The sequence below is a fragment of the Arvicola amphibius genome, chromosome 3, assembly GCF_903992535.2.
Source record: "Arvicola amphibius chromosome 3, mArvAmp1.2, whole genome shotgun sequence".
NCBI classification, from domain to species: Eukaryota; Metazoa; Chordata; class Mammalia; order Rodentia; family Cricetidae; genus Arvicola; species Arvicola amphibius.
Window position 1 is genome coordinate 156,325,811 of NC_052049.1, and position 15,913 is coordinate 156,341,723.

At 40.6% G+C, this 15,913-nt stretch overlaps 2 protein-coding genes across 10 annotated transcripts in view; both read left to right on the forward strand.

Annotated features, from left to right (window-relative positions):
• The first annotated feature begins 1,635 nt into the window (after positions 1-1,635).
• Bcl2a1 (BCL2 related protein A1) lies at positions 1,636-10,632 on the forward strand. The gene is made up of 2 exons (XM_038321619.1): positions 1,636-2,179; positions 10,381-10,632. The coding sequence occupies exons 1-2, from the start codon at positions 1,760-1,762 to the stop codon at positions 10,567-10,569; spliced, it is 609 nt and encodes a 202-aa protein (XP_038177547.1). The 5' UTR covers positions 1,636-1,759; the 3' UTR covers positions 10,570-10,632.
• A 3,303-nt stretch (positions 10,633-13,935) lies between these two features.
• Positions 13,936-15,913, forward strand: part of Mthfs (methenyltetrahydrofolate synthetase) — a 33,056-nt gene continuing 31,078 nt past the window's right edge. For 4 of the 9 annotated variants that reach the window (XM_038321611.1, XM_038321613.1, XM_038321617.1 and 1 more), the window contains exon 1: positions 14,208-14,422. Coding sequence is in view for 1 of the 9 variants with exons in the window: in XM_038321610.1 (XP_038177538.1) it covers positions 13,976-14,092 (117 nt within the window). In the remaining 8 variants the exon portion in view is untranslated. Of the gene's footprint in view, positions 14,093-14,207; positions 14,423-15,913 lie in introns of those variants that run through there. The other 5 variants (XM_038321612.1, XM_038321614.1, XM_038321618.1 and 2 more) reach the window with 3 other exon arrangements.

The following is a 15,913-nucleotide window of genomic DNA, read 5'->3' on the forward strand; positions in this document are numbered from 1 at the left end:
AGTAGATGTGAGGAGACAGCTGAGGAAAATGCTGGGAGAGGAGGTGGGGACGGAGCCAGAAGAAACCGGCAAGCTGCAAGAGAGTAATCCAGGACTGATTCTTGTGAAGAAGGAAGCAAAGTATGGGAAGTAGGCTCAGGCTCTGAGAGCCCTTGGAAAGTAGAATAATATAACGTACATGTCGTGGAAAGTTGTGTAACATGTTGAATAGGAGTGTGGCTTCAGTCCTGCCTTGATGTCTCTGGCTGGAAACAGACTACGGGACCTGTGGCAAAGTTGGTGGTAAGTTTAAAACAGATCAGCTGGGGCTCTGAATCGATAGCTCCTATGTTTCCATGGCTACCACATGTTTCTATTTCCGAGCACCCTAAGCAACCTCTCACCCTTCCTCCTCAACTCTATAGACTGATCATAAATACAAGTTGCAAATGTATTTTTCTTCAATGTTTGCAGTTGCTCATAACAATCTGCTGCAAAGAATTAAAATTACAGCATATACGGAGGGAGAGTGAAAAACATTTGATTTTTCCCGGGATGTGATTGTCTCTATTTCTCCACCACTGGCTCTCAGTTTGAAGCTGTCAGGTAAGTACAGCTCCTCACCTCCATGCATTCAGCAGCCGCCTTCACTGCTACACGCACACTTAGGTGAGGAGACTTAAGCTCCAACCCAAAGTCTGCAACGTTGCTTTAGCCACTGATTTCACCATCTCCACCAAGCTTCTCTCCGAATTGCTACCAAAGCTCGACAAAATGCGAGATTTGCTCTTAACTTCAAATGGTGGACCTCTGGAGTTCTGTACTCACTGGGTCAGGGGGCAACTGAGAAGCTAAGCCATCACTAGTTCATCAGAGAATGAAGGGCAGCATCACGAAGCCCCTACATCTCACCAGACATGGTGACAGTCACATTATATAGGTCATCTCCTTTAGTGTCACCTCAACCCTCTGAAGTCATTCTAGATGGCTTCCTTTTTCAAAGTACAGGTCACAACCAAACCACAGTAAACAGGAAGAAGGACTTGTCTACAACTGATACCAGGCATTGTGACTCTAACATCATTGCTCCTTCTAATTTCTCCCATGATTTCTCACCCAGATACAGGGTAATACATATGATTGAAGAATATGTATGAAGGACTAGAAAGGGCGCTAAGAAGATAAGAGCACTTTCTGCTGTTTCAAGGTATCTCAGGTTCAGATCCCAGCACCCACAGCCTGCAACTCCAGTTCTGAGGAGCCCAACACCCTCTTCCAGTTTCCACAGACACTGCAAGTGCATGCTGAATATGCATAAACTCAGGCACAGGCATAAAACAAAAGTAGATACTTTAAAAAGAATATGTACTAAGTTGGGCATAAAGTTAGGTTGTTTGCTATCAGAAATTATAAATATGAGAAGAAAGGAGTTAACTTTTTCTCCTCTCAACCTAGTGTATCTACATTTCAAGTGTAGTATTGTCACAGCAAGTTCGAAGGGCCTCTCGTTCCCAGGAGCTTACAGGGATCTGATTCTCTACATCCTCTCATTCTTGGTGCTTAAATTGAATCACAAGAGGAAGAGGAAGTGGTGTTTCTCTGAAACATTTTTCTCTTTCACAGTTCGAACTTTTGCTTTCACACACAGCCCACATACATAAAGAGAAATTCCAGCAGTGTTCAAATATGATCACCCCATCCGTTGCCCAACCTTGTCTTTGTATTAGTCGCTGCCTCGGCCTTCAGGTGGACAGTTCCAGTTAGCTCTCTGCCAGGGAAGATGACTGACTGTGAGTTCATGTATATCCACTCACTGGCTGAGGACTATCTTCAGTATGTACTGCAGGTTCCTGCTTTTGAATCGGCTCCAAGCAAAACATCCAGGGTGCTACAAAGAGTTGCTTTCTCAGTTCAGAAAAAAGTCGAAAAGAATCTGAAACTATACTTGGATGATTTTGATGTGGAATCCATAGATACTGCCAGAATAATATTCAATCAAGTAATGGAAAAAGAATTTGAAGACGGCATCATCAACTGGGGAAGGATTGTGACTATATTTGCTTTTGGGGGTGTTCTCCTCAAAAAACTTCCACAAGAGCAGATTGACTTGGATGTGGATGCTTACAAGCAAGTTTCCAGTTTTGTGGCTGAATTCATAATGAATAACACAGGAGAATGGATACGTCAGAATGGAGGCTGGGTATGTGTGATGACATTCTTTTTACATTTCTCTGCAAAATTGGAATAGTTTTTTTACTAGTTAAAACAAATGAGAAAATTCTAGCTAAAAGATTGCAATCTGTATATCTTATTTTAGATGCTTTTAATTAAAAGTAAACAAAACAAAAATTTCCTGGGTCATTTCCAGAGGACCCTACAACTTTATAGTTGGCAAACATTTGTGTCTCCAGCTTTTATTCTCACCTTGTGAACTACATTCATGAGGTTTGGGCCTGAAAGCAGCAGCATTTTACTGAATCTTCAGAATCAGCAGGGCAGACCGCCAAGCGTCTGCCTTTTGCTAGGATTCTCATGCCAATGGAGAATTAGCACAGAAGGAGCTGATGTTAGATCTTGTTATTTGTACTTTGCTGTACTGTAGTAGTCAGCTGCATGGTTTTGTACATTCATTACTTACACACTGACATTTCCTCATTTATAATATACAAATTACGGGCTTTTAAAGTTTCATGATAAAAATAATGTATTGCCTCACTAGAAGGAATAATTTTAAAGCATATTCAAATATAAAAATTTGCTTTTTTTTTTTTAATCAGTATCTCAGAAAGCCAAGACTATGCCAAGGGTTTTGGAGCTTAGGTTATTGGGAAGCCCTTCCTGGGTAGACTTGGTTGCTTAACTTTGTGTCTCAATATGCTTACCACAGAGTTGAAAACCATTTCTATCCTCATGTAGTCTCTCTCCCAGCCCCAGTTTTTAATCTTTCTCAAGCAATGTCCACTGTTATTGTTTATACAAAGCATGTTTATTGAACACACACAAAGAAAATACTTGTAGCATCTACCACCCCCAATGAAGAGATCTCACCATGTTGCCCAGGCTGGCCTCCAACCCCCAGAGTACAGTGATTCTACCACCCTTGGCCTTCCTTTTATCTGGGATTCTGGATGCACACCATCAGGCTTGGCTAGCAAGACTCCTCACCCCACCCTGTCCCCAGCCCTTTGTCACCAGGGATCAAACCTAGAACCTAACACAATCTGAGCACACGCTCTATCACTGCACTGTATCCTTAGTCTCATGGTAGTCTTTCTGGAAAATATTTTACAAATTAGTATCTGGGCTAGACATGGCAGTGCCCATCTGTAATCGCAGAGCTCAGGAACAAATGGAAGAGGACCAAAAGGTCAGGGTCATCTTCAACTCCATAGAGAGTCAGTAGAAAGCCAGATCTGCCCATAGAAAGTCCTGCTTAACCCCCACCTCAAACAGTATATGGACTTATTCTGTAACTGTTTCTTTTTAACCCAGAGTACTAAATATAGCACTTTAAAGAGTACTTTAGGGAGTGGATTAATTGTGGAACTCCTGTGTTGCATGAACAAGGCCCCTCATGCAAATCCCTAGCACAATAAATAAAAATGAAGAGAGTTCTTAATATGTTCTGTTGAATGTACATGCTGTCAAAGAGTTGGTTTCTTATTTGGGTTATTTCCAGAGTTTTCTGTCACAAGCAATGTTTCTTTGAATATACCAATACCTATCCTTCCTGTGTGTAGGTGTTTTCTAGGGTGGATATTTGGCCATAGAGCTGAAAACTCTATGGTGTGTATTCATTTTGAAATTACTAGATTTTTTGGCTCCATAGTGGTTCTACCACATTATAATCTTGCCAGCAGCATGTTAGAGTATCCAACATTTCCTTGGTCCAAGGAGGTCCTAGCAATCTGCTGTAACTTCTCCATGTTGTTATACTAAATACAAACATATACTTAGTTTTCTTATGTTAATTAATTTTGCCCTTGGTTACTAGTACAATTAAAGTTCCCTTCATGCTGAGCTCAAGTCTGCGTTCAATGACTAATTCTTACTGGATTCTTACTGTTTATTTCTTTTGCTCAGTTTCCAATTGTTTTTATTAACAAAGGAATTCTTTGAACAATCTGAATGCAAATTATTTTTATGTGGCAAACTTCTTTTAGTTTGTTGATTACCTTCTAAAACTGTAGATGTTTTCAATAATTACAAGTGTTTAAACATTTGATGTAATTGACTTTATTGAACTTAGACTTTGTTCCATTTCTACTTTTTGTTGAAAGTCTGCTTGCTCAGTGCTATGTCTTACTGGAAAGCAGTCCTCCTTTACAATTGCCTTAAACTACCTGTAATTCTTCTTTTTAACTGATCTGGATTTGGGTCTAGGTGAAATATGTCAGATGTTTGGCTATATTTCTTCTGGTTGGCTGTGGGAAGGACTCAGAAAAATCTCCACAGCACTGTGTACACCTTAAGTGAAGGCAAGCGTCTGCTAGCATAGAGGCCACAAAAAAGAGTCTGTAGAGAATAGGTCTCACAAGCTTTATAGGTTTACTCTATGTTCCCATTGTCTAGCACAACAGGAAGACACAAAATATGTGTCACTTAAATATATGTTAATATAGCACATTATGTGAATTCTTAGAATTCAAAATGAATGAAGTGTATGGAATAGTCTCTTAGAATTTCTAGAAATGTATTTGCCTGAGAATCATAAAGGTATTAGCAGATATACAGTAGGAAAAACTTATCTTAATGGAGATACAAAAGTACATCTCATGCAACACACACATGCACACACACACACACACACACACACACACACACACACACACACCTCACCCTTCATAAAGCTCCTATGTGAGTTCTCAAATTGGTTTTATTTTTACACCTAGGATCTTATGCTGTAGGTATGATGGAAGTGCTCTTTAAGATTGTTTTAAGCAATCTCAACACTGTATTCCAGCCTAGAGAAATCACTTATTCTGCTTATGGCAAATAGTGAGCCAGTACACACAGGCATAGCAAACAAATACCCTTTTATTTTCCACAGTGCTATTGACAAATCTGCTCTGATGAATGAGTTTACTCTGAATGATTCATTTTGTAGAAAATGCTTATGTGTATGCTAGTAGCCAGGAATCCTAGTAGGAAGGGGAAGTGGGTATTTTACACTTTTTTCCTTTTTCCTTTTCTGAAAGAGAAACCTCTGCAATGATCACAAAACATGAAACCTATGATTTTGTCACACTTGAAATATGCCTGAAACTCTATGAGAAGTTTCAGACCAAGATGTGATAGAGAAGTACAGCACAGATATTAGGAGCACCAACTCCAATTCAAGCAGGGCTGAGCTTATTTCAGGGCTCAGTGCTTCCGTGTGACTGGAACAATTTACATAACTTCTCTATACTTTGCTTCCTTGTCTGTAAAAATAAGCTATCTTACAGCCTATCAGCTGGGGCTGGCACAAGGATCACATGATTTACACACACACACCAAGCATCCAGAGCAATTCAGTTTAATTCCAAGACTATTGTTATTACTAATAAATACTAATACTGAGTAGCTTCTATTTATCAAATCGAAGTATATTTCAACACCAAAAGTCATATGGTGCACTTCAGTTAGATGTTAGTCATCATGGGCCTCCGCCACTAAAGGGAAGACCATGAGATTGATGCATTAATCATGGGATGCATAAACTCATTCCTCCTTTTTTTTTTTAAAAAAAAAATCAGTTTGAACCTTTCCTCCTTCCCTCCCCTCCTCACTCTTCTATCTCTTCCCTCCCCCCTCATCCTTCCTCTGTTCTTTCCTTCTCTTCCATATCCCCTTTAGTTTTCAATCTGTTGTCTGTTTTTCTTAATCCTCTACACTTTTTCTATTTTCTCTAGTTCCCTCTACCAGTTTGATGTGCACAGTTGGACTCATAATATGTGGTAAAATATTTAATGTGATGTTTTTAAGTTATCATGAGCATTTGGGAGGAAAAGATAGTTCCTAAAGCCATTAGAGTAGATTTTAGGTGCTGGTGTCTATAGTCTCAGCTACACAGGGGCAAAAGCTAAAGGAACACTGCTTGAGCACAGGAGAATTTCAAGGCCAGTGTGGGTAATATAGCAAGACCCTGTCTGTGAAACAAAGAGTGTGCTTAAGATGGAACTCAGTGGCTCACCCCTTGGAAATCATACTTTAGTTGGATTCAGGTTACTTTCCTACTTCCATATTCTTGAATGAGCACTTTTCTGTGTCCAGACCTATATAACAGAGAAGAATATTTGGTCATTAGTCCCACAGAGGGGGACTGTATCTACTGTACACATCACTATATCCTTATGCTTAGCATAGCATCTATTGCATGTGCATGGAAGGTACCTGACAAATAATTATATATCTCAGAAATTGACAATGAAATCTGAGGACTGAACTCCAAATTCCCTGCTTATTAGAGGCATGGCTTAGGTTAGGTCACCTAGGAAGTACTCCAAGTTTCAGGTTGCCTGTGCCATATGTATAACAACAGAATATAACATAATGTAATAATAATTACATTATGTAATTTATATAATGTAATAATAATGTAGAATAAACATAATAAAAGCTAAGACAATAACACCTATATGTAAAGAACCAGAAAGTTTTCTTGTAAAAGTACATCATGAATATGTAAATAGAGGGGTTATGTGGGAAATTCCAAAAACTTAAATATACAGTTTTTTAAAACTGCTTTAACTACAAAAAAATCCCTTTTATAATTGGGATTACACTGAATTAGCCCTTTCCAAGTAACCAGAATAGTAAGAGTAGTAAGAGTTAAGCTACGTGATTCTCTCCTCTTTTCCTCCCCTCCCTCCCCTCCAGGCTTCTTCCTCTTGCTCTAATGGTGTAGTCAGTTTGGTAACAAAGTGAATGGGCAGAGTGGATAGATGCACAGAGATGTGTAGGTGATTGATTCATCATTCTTCTCAGGAAAGGCATTTCCAAAGGTCTAAATAGCCAAGCCCTGTAAATGTTAGGCACATACTCCACCATAAAGCAATAGCCCCAGACCACTGAAGCAGCTGTCAAATGAATAACTGAATTAATAGTCTCTAGAGGAGTGACCGTGATACCCACTTATATCTTTAAAAAGAAGTCAAGGGTTTTAATTTTCTTTGGGTTATTGGTACAATATGTGTCAGTCCACTTTGTAATACTATAATAGAATATAACACAGTAAAAATAACCAAAAGGAAGTTGTTTGGGGAGTCTGAGAGTGCCAGAATCCAAGGGTTACAGCACTGAAGGGTACCAGCATTGAAGGGCTGCATCTGATAAGAGCCTTCTTGCTGCAGGAAGGAAGGCAGGGATGAAAGGAGGGAAGAAAGATGACTAAAGGGCTGAACACATCTTTTGCTAACAAATCCACTCCTTGGATAATAGTCTTGATATAGTCATGGAGGGGGTGCTCCCATGTCCAAACCATTTCTTAAAGATTCCAACTCTTAATATTATCAAAATAGCAATTAAGCCTCAACATGAGTTTTGGAAGGTAGGAACAAACCATGGCAACTTGGTATATTACTTTATGCTTTAGGGTTTCTCAAAATCAGAATAGCCCAATTTAGCAAAATTTCACAACTCCAAGAAATAACCAGACATGGGCATTTCTTGTTTATTACTACATTACTGATGTGATAATGAATTCTTATTTGTATATTCATTTTTATGTAATGGTCTTAAGATTCAAATTGCATCACTAAAGGAAATAGTTTTAAAAGAACCTGTTTAGAAAAATATTTTATAGCTATAAAAAACTGATTGTGTTGTAATCTAAAGCTCTTTAATTGCTCATAATCTTAAAGTGTTTTCCTATGTATTATTCATAATTTAAGTCTCAGTCAACTTCTCTTTTTAACTGTTAAGGCCTGATTAATTTTTCTTACATTTGAATGAACTCTTTCCTAATAAATATATTTTCCTGTTTTTTTCAGTTCTTTTAATTTTAGTTTTTTATAGATTTGTGACTATTTTATATTTTCATTTAGTTTTTTTCTTTTACTTTCTTTACCTTATAAGTTGAAAATATGTAAGAAGTTAGCATGTTAACTGCCCAGAAATGACCAGTTTTCCTGTTAATAAAAGGACATTTTAAAGGTTATTACTTGCCTATCTGCTATAAGATTACATCTATCCTTGGAAGGGGAACAAGAAATGTATAAATACCAAGACTGTGGATACTATGTGAGAATATAAGGTTAGAAGAAGAGGAAACAGGGAAGTAAGCAATCTCTTTTCTGGTGGAACATGACATCATGTGTCTCACAGCTAACTCTGCACACAACACATAGGCACTTTCCCCTCTGGTGGCTTGCCTGGTTTCATGATGACACAAGAAGCTACACGTGATTCACTTTTTCGGTATTAGTCCTATTATGGCATAGACATTTGGAGACATTGTAATCCTGGAACTTACAAGATGCAGAACAAATGTTTACTTAGATGAACAACAACAACAAAATATCAGGGGTGGTGGTACAGAGTGTGTGTGAACACAGTCTGGGGATATAACTCAGCTGGTAGGTTGCTTGCTTAGCACGCACAAGGTTCTGGTGTCTATTCCTAGCACTGCCTGAACCAGGCATGATGGGTCATGGCTATAACTCCAGTGCTAGGAGATAGAGACACAAGATTCAAAAGTTTACGGGCATCTCTGGCTAGTTTGTAAGTTCTAGAAAATAAAATGAGTATAAATAAAAATAAATAAATAAAATAAGTGTTTTGAACAGTTCTTTATTTGGGCTTGTTTTGAAATATACGGAGTGAAAAGAGTGTAATGTTCTCATCCTAAACCTGGTCCAGGCAAAGAATTATATTATCTTTTATTTATTTATTTTTTTTTGGTACAGCATCTTGCTGTGTAGCCCATGGTGGCTTGAAACTCACTGTGTAGTCAAGGCTTGCTTACAGTAATCCTTCTGTCTCCATCTCCCAAGAGTTGAGAACACAGTATGTGCTGTTACTCACCATGAGTTGTATTATCTTAGCTACCTTTTCCCCAAGTGGCAGTATCCTCATTAGATAAAATAATAGTATGAGGCTAGAAGCAATATCTAATGAAGATGTAATATAATTATAGTTTTCAAGTTGCTAAAATATTGTTACAGTGTGCTATAGTTCATTGTTGTGTGTGTGTGTGTGTGTGTGTGTGTGTATGTATGTATGTATGTATTCTGAAGCTTGAATTTAGGAATTCATAAATCCTAGAGAGGCATTTATACCAGCCTGGATTTTCCTAATTAAAAAAAAGGCCAGCCTCAAAAGTAATTATGGTGGAAATACACAACATTCTCTTAGAATTAAGAACATTGGTTTAATCTGGATTTACTATGAGTCCTTATAATTCTCAATACAGCTGGGCAGTGGTACTTTAATTCTAGCACTCGAGAGGCAGAGGCAGGCAGATCTCTATGAATTTAAAGCCAGCCTGGTCTACAAAGGGAATTCTAGAGTAGCCATAGCTGTTATATGAAAAAAAATCCCATCTGGAAAACAAAGCAAACAAATAACAATAACAATTTTAGTATAATACAATTTATAAATATAAATATAAATTCATTTTTAGTGCTATGCAACTGAAAGAAAAAGAGAGGAAATAAAACAACAACAACAACAACAAGAACCAGAGAATTTCTTTCCTTGGCGCTTATAACTAGCGAGCAACAGAAACAAGGCTAGTTTGAATGAAGACGAAAGTACTACTCTTTGGAAGTCTAGTAGGCAAAACAGAATATAGTATCTTAATAATGGCTTTGTACTGTCTATACCCTGAAAGATATTCATATACTAAATACACATTGAACTAGATATGTGTTCAAATTCTTTCTCCTTTTTTCCTTCTGTGGTGCTCTGAATAAGAATGACTCCATATGCTCATGAACTTGAATGCTTAGTAACAAGGGAGTGGCACTATTTGAAAGGATTGAAAAGGATTAGGAGGTATGGCCTTGTTGGAAGAACTATGTCAGCTGGGGTTTCCAAAGCCCATGCCAACCCCAGAGTCTCTCTCTGTGCTTATTCATCGAATCAGGATGTAGCTCTTTAGCAGCTACTGCATGCCACCATGCTTCCTGCCACGATGAGAATGGAACTGTAAGCCAGCCTCCAATGAAATTAAGAGCTACCTTGGTCATGGTGTCTCTTCACAGCAACAGAAGATTTACAAAGACACTTATTAATATATGGCTTCAAAACCTCTTGAAACTAACATATGTAGCTCAAACTGTATTTCTATTGGGCGGTGTTTCTAAAGGAGCTTAGCTCTGGAGCAGTGAGCAATGCTGAGGATAGAATGACTGCAAACAGGCAGAGTGTGGAGAAGATTCTCTCACCGATTCTTAAATCTCTGCTTTGTTCTCGTAGGAAGATGGCTTCATGAAGAAATTTGAACCTAAATCTGGCTGGCTGACTTTTCTGGAAATGACAGGACAGATCTGGAAAATGTTCTTTTCTCCTCAAGCAACACTATTGAACAGAGGGAACCCTGGCTCCCATGACAATGGTGACCAGCACTTAGTCCTTCCATGTACTCACAACTCAGATGAGACTTGACTTTCCGGAGTTGCAGATGTTTTGTTCTCACTTTATGGAATAAATTACCGATATTTGTTTCTGCATGTGTTTCATGTTTTAAAGCTTTGAGTCTGCCTGGAACTTCAACAATACTCGACACAGGGACAGGCACTGAAGTACGGACTGATGATGATCTGGAGGGTAGTGTCTTTTCTTCCTCTTCCTTGAGGGAGAGACTTCCATACAAGGATGCTTGTTATTCAGAGTTAGTCTAGGCTAAACCATATGGGGGCTAAAATCTGCTTCCTAACAATTCCGGAGTCCACACTTCCTCTATCTTCAGAGGTCCTGGTTGCTTAGTTTCTCATTGATGTACTCACCCCAACCTTTACTCTCTGGCCTTTCATTTGGACTTCGATGGATAGGGCAGTCAGATACACAGTGTTGGGGTCAAAAATGATGCCCTAAAAGAACAGCCTCGAATCATTTTTCTCTCTGATCTTCTCTTGCCTTCTCTTCTCTCAGCACCTCCCACTCCATTTTGCCCAAGGCAAGACACAAAAAGTAGAATTCACTTTCCCCAAACCAAGTCAATAGTCAGACTATATATGATCAGTCTGACTTTCTAGTAGTTAGGAAGAATTTGCTTCTCTTCCTGCATCTACAGCAGGAACCTGGAGCGGTTTGAACAAAAACAATTAAATGAATATCAAGCCATTTTTCAACTTTGTGTGTGTGTGTGAAAATTGTCTTTTGTTAGACCATGCTTCAATTTTTAAATCAAGTTTGGTGGCAATATAGAAATCCTCTGTTTTGGTCTAGATCATAAGCAATACATGTCCCTTGAGACTATTAATAGATCCAATAACAACAGAGCCCCCTTTCTCAAGGCCAGGCATGTCTTTACAAGGGACCTCAGTTATCAACACTACTGCATTATGATTCTTTTTTTTTCCAGACTTTTTAAAAAGATTTATTTATTTATTATGTACAGTGTTCAGCCTCCATGCCTGAAGGCCAGAAGAGGGCACCAGATCTCATTACATGGTTGTGAGCCACCATGTGGTTGCTGGGAATTGAACTCAGGACCTCTGGAAGAGCAGTCAGTGCTCTTAACCTCTGAGCCATCTCTCCAGCCCCTGCAGTATGATTCTTAGCTGAGGGAATAAAGACACTGGGACAAGTCACTAAGGACCGTACCACCTGATCCTTCTGTCTCCACATCCCGAGGGCTGGGATTACAGATGCCTCATCAACACGTTCAGTTCAGTTCCTGTGGTGTGGTCCTCGAGGCCCATCACCCCAGGCTTTGTGTATGCAAGGCAAACACTCTAGCAGTGGCGCTTCAACCTAAACAGCATGGACATTTATTTTATTTCCACCGTTAAACGGAGGAAGGGAAAAGGAATAAGTATGAAGACCAGGGAGGAAGTTACTTGAAATCCTATTGAGGTGAGTTAGACCAAGATAGCACTGTTGAGCTCCGGTGCCCACAGTGACTGACTTGTTAGAAATGTTCCAAAGCACCCCAAAACAGTTCCACCAAATGAGGACTAAGTGTTCAGACACAGAGACTGTGGGGGGGGGGGAATTTCACATTTAAACATGAAACTGTGTTTATTTTAAGACACAGTCTCCTTGTGTAGCTTAGGATGATCCTGGCAGCACAATCTTTCTGCCTTAGTCTTCTGAATGCTGATAACAGATGTGTGTGCCACCACTTTTAAGATGTCCTATGTGAGGTTTCTTTGGCTTTGCTTTATTCTGAGTCAGGGTCTTCCTATGTACCTATGTAGCTCAAAATGGCCTAGAACCTTCAAGGTTCAGATATTCTACAAGATCTTTAAGAAAGTGTTTCCTACACGAACGCTTGATCTCTTCTTTCGCGTCAGCTACCCTATAGTGCCAAGTATAACATCTTCCCTCAGTGTCTGACACCTTTATGTTATTGAGTCTTCCTGGGATTTGGATTTCTGCTGGCAATCAAGGCTCCAGAGGATTGAAAACATGGGTGGAATGGAGATATCAGTGATTCTGTCACGGAGCCTTACCTGTGAGAGGACATGCAGAAATCTTTTGAGGATTCATAACCCTAAAGAGCTTTACACCTAAGGTTGCATGCATTTACAGGTGCAAATATGTCCTTGATGAAGATGAAGATATGGAACTAAAGGTTTTCTCCTCTGCCACACTGGACAAAGCTATTACCATTTTTTGCAGTACTGGTGATCAAACCAAGGCAATTTACCTGAATCCAACAACAGCAATTTATCAATAGTAACATGTACAATTGTGTGTGTGTGTGTGGTGCCTGTGATAAAACCTAGGACCACATGCACGCTACATTTTTGGATTTCTTCCTGCAGATTAACACCTTCTACACACATTGATTTATGGTAGTGATACTCAAACATTAATATGGATAAGCAGATATGACATGGCCACACTGACTTGAGCTGGTAGCATAAAGAGGAGACCACAGATGTAAGTGAATTCAGTGCTTGTTTTACTGTCCATACGAATTCTGTTCATCTTTGTTCTCCCTCTTCCACCTTGCTTTATCCTCAGGCACTTTAGATCTTACAGAAATGAACTCTATGCCTTTTTACGTGGGTGCTGGAGACCTGAACTCGGCTCCTCCTGTTTGTGTAGCAAGCATTTTACCAACTAAACCATCTCCCCAGCTCTGGAGAATTAACTCTTAAAAAAAAAATCAGTACCCAGCTAAGGCGTGGTAACATGGGGGTGGGGGTGGTATAAATCTGAGTCAGCGCTCCTCACACCTACTTACTTTACTCTGTGCTCCCCACTCAGTCAGAGGCCATTAGGGAAAGGCATTATGTGTCTCTGAGCAGGTTCCAACAGCAGCAACAGCAGGCAAACTCTTCCATAATAATGAACAGGGTGACTGAGTCCTGAGTTCCCCAGAGACAGGACATCCTTCTCCTGAAGGGGCCTGCCATTTGTTGTATCAGCCACCCCAAGGTCTATCAGTAATGAACCAATGACTGAAAAAGGGGGAGAAAGGCACTTCGTGGTAAAGCAGAATGTTCTCTTCTTTGACCAGGAGGAGCCGAGTGTCCACCGGCAACGATGGGCACTCATCTGGCTTGCGTTGCCCTTCTGAGGCCTCTTCAACCCTGCACTCCACGTTAGGGAAATTAGAGAGTACTGAGTCCGCGAGGGTAGCTAACGGCCTTTGTTAGACCTTCGGCAGAGGCAGGGCAACCTCCGTAGGCTGTGAGGGAGGGTAAAGGTACCTGGTTAGCAGCACAAACGCCAAGGTCGCCACGGCACGCTGCCATTCGCTGCCGCAAGTGGGGGGCCGGCTCAGACTGTTAAGCGGTCAACGCACCTCTACTGGGCCACAGGGGCCACGCCCCCGTCCCCTCCCACTCCGGCGGCCGAGGGCGATGGGCGTGGCTGGGACGGTGCTTGCCACGTGATGGCGGCGGTCGCAGCAAGCAGCGCCAAGCGGAGCCTCCGGGCGGAGCTGAAGCAGCGTTTGCGGGCCTTGAGCGCGGAGGAACGGCTGCGCCAGTCTCACCTCCTCACCCAGAAGGTGCGGGAAGGCTGCGGGGAGTTAAACGCCTGGAAGCCTGGGCTCGGCTTGCATGTCTGCGCAGGCGCACCTCTCCCCCTTTGCGTGCGCGTCCTCCTGGGCGCGCACTCGCACCTCTAGGCTGGCCCAGTAGGGCTCCCGGCGAACTCAGTGGGTAGCGCCGCAGCTTCTCTGGGCAGGCCGACAGGGCACGTTTGTTCATTCAAGCCGAGCTATTTTGCTGTGGTGGATACGCATTGCTGCGAGCTTTAGTAGATGTAGAGAATGTCGAACCACGCCTGCAGATTCCGGTTTAAATTTAATTAATTCACAGGCGTTTAACACCTAGCAGTAAGCCGTTTTTGCTGTGTACTGGGATTATAGAGATGAAAAAGATAAGCTCTAGCAGAGTAAGCAGGCGAATGAAAAATTGTAGCGTTAGGGATAAGGCTCAGTGAAACAGCTGTTCAAAAATGTGTTATATTTTGTTTGTACATACTTAGACCATACATTGAATTTGGGTCTGTTTTTCTAGGAGTTTTAAATTGCATTTTCCTATATTATTGGCAAAACTAGAATCTGAGTTTATCTATGGGTAGATTAATTTTCACGTTTTGAGTTAACTGTATCCGCACTCACCCCTTGGGTTTATGCTTTTGAGTTAGGGTTGTATCTGGAACCTGTTGCCTTCTTTTGCCTTCTTTCTTATGTACTTTTTCATCTCAGCTTTTTAAAGAGTATCCTCAAATTATGTTTAAAGAAAATACCTATGTGATTGGCAATCTTTATTTTTAGTTCATATGTATGAATGTTTTGCCTGAATGTATGTATGTAAGTGCAGTGTGTGTGTGTGTGTGTGTGTGTGTGTCCACGCGCGCGTGTGCCTGGTGCCCTTGGAGGTCGGAAGTGGGTGCCAGATCCCTTGGAATGGTTGTAAAGATGGTTGTGAGCTCCCACGTGTGTGCTAGAATTTGAATCCAGGTTGTCTGCAGGAGCATTAAGTGATCTTCAACTGCAGAACCATCTCTCTAGATCCAACTTTTTAATATATGTTAAAATATTTCAACTCCCATTTGAACGCTCAATTGATTTCAAGTTTTTAATTATTTCTCATTCTGTGCAACATCTATTACTTCCAGTCTAGAGACTGGTGTTTTTTTATTTATGTTTTATAGCTTGTGGCTTAGTTACTGTTCTGTTGCTGTGAAGAGACACTAAGGTAACTTAAAAAAAGAAAAGAAAAGAAAAAGAAGCATTTTATTTGGGGCTTGCTTACAGTTTCAGAAGGCTAGTCTGTAATCATCATAGTGGGAATCATGGATGAAAGCTTACACCATATCCACAAGATGAAGAGAGGGAGGGAGGGAGAGAGAGAGAGGAAAAAGAGGATAGAGCAGGAGAGAGAGAGAGAGAGAGAGAGAGAGAGAGAGAGAGAGAGAGAGAGAGAGAGAGAGAGAGAGAGAGAGAGAGAGAGACTGGATTTGCCATGGACTATGGGATTTTGAAACCTCAAAGCCTACTCTAGGGATCTCCATAATCCCAAAGGCATATTTAAGTACAGCACATTTTGGGGGAAAGTTTTCTGGTGATAATTAGTTCAGTCCCATGTGTACCATAATTAAGACATGGTTACATTGAAACTCTTTCCAAGGTCCATGTGTCTTCCCCATTAAGATGCTTTGTATACATTGACCAGATGTGACACGTTAAAGGTCTGGAAAAGATCTGGGGTGCTGTTGGTCATCCAGATAGTGCAAAGGTCACCAGGCTGTTAACCACCTTTGCGCCCATTTGTAAAGCACGTGTGACATCTCCCGTAAAGGTGGGTTCCAATGGCTGAGA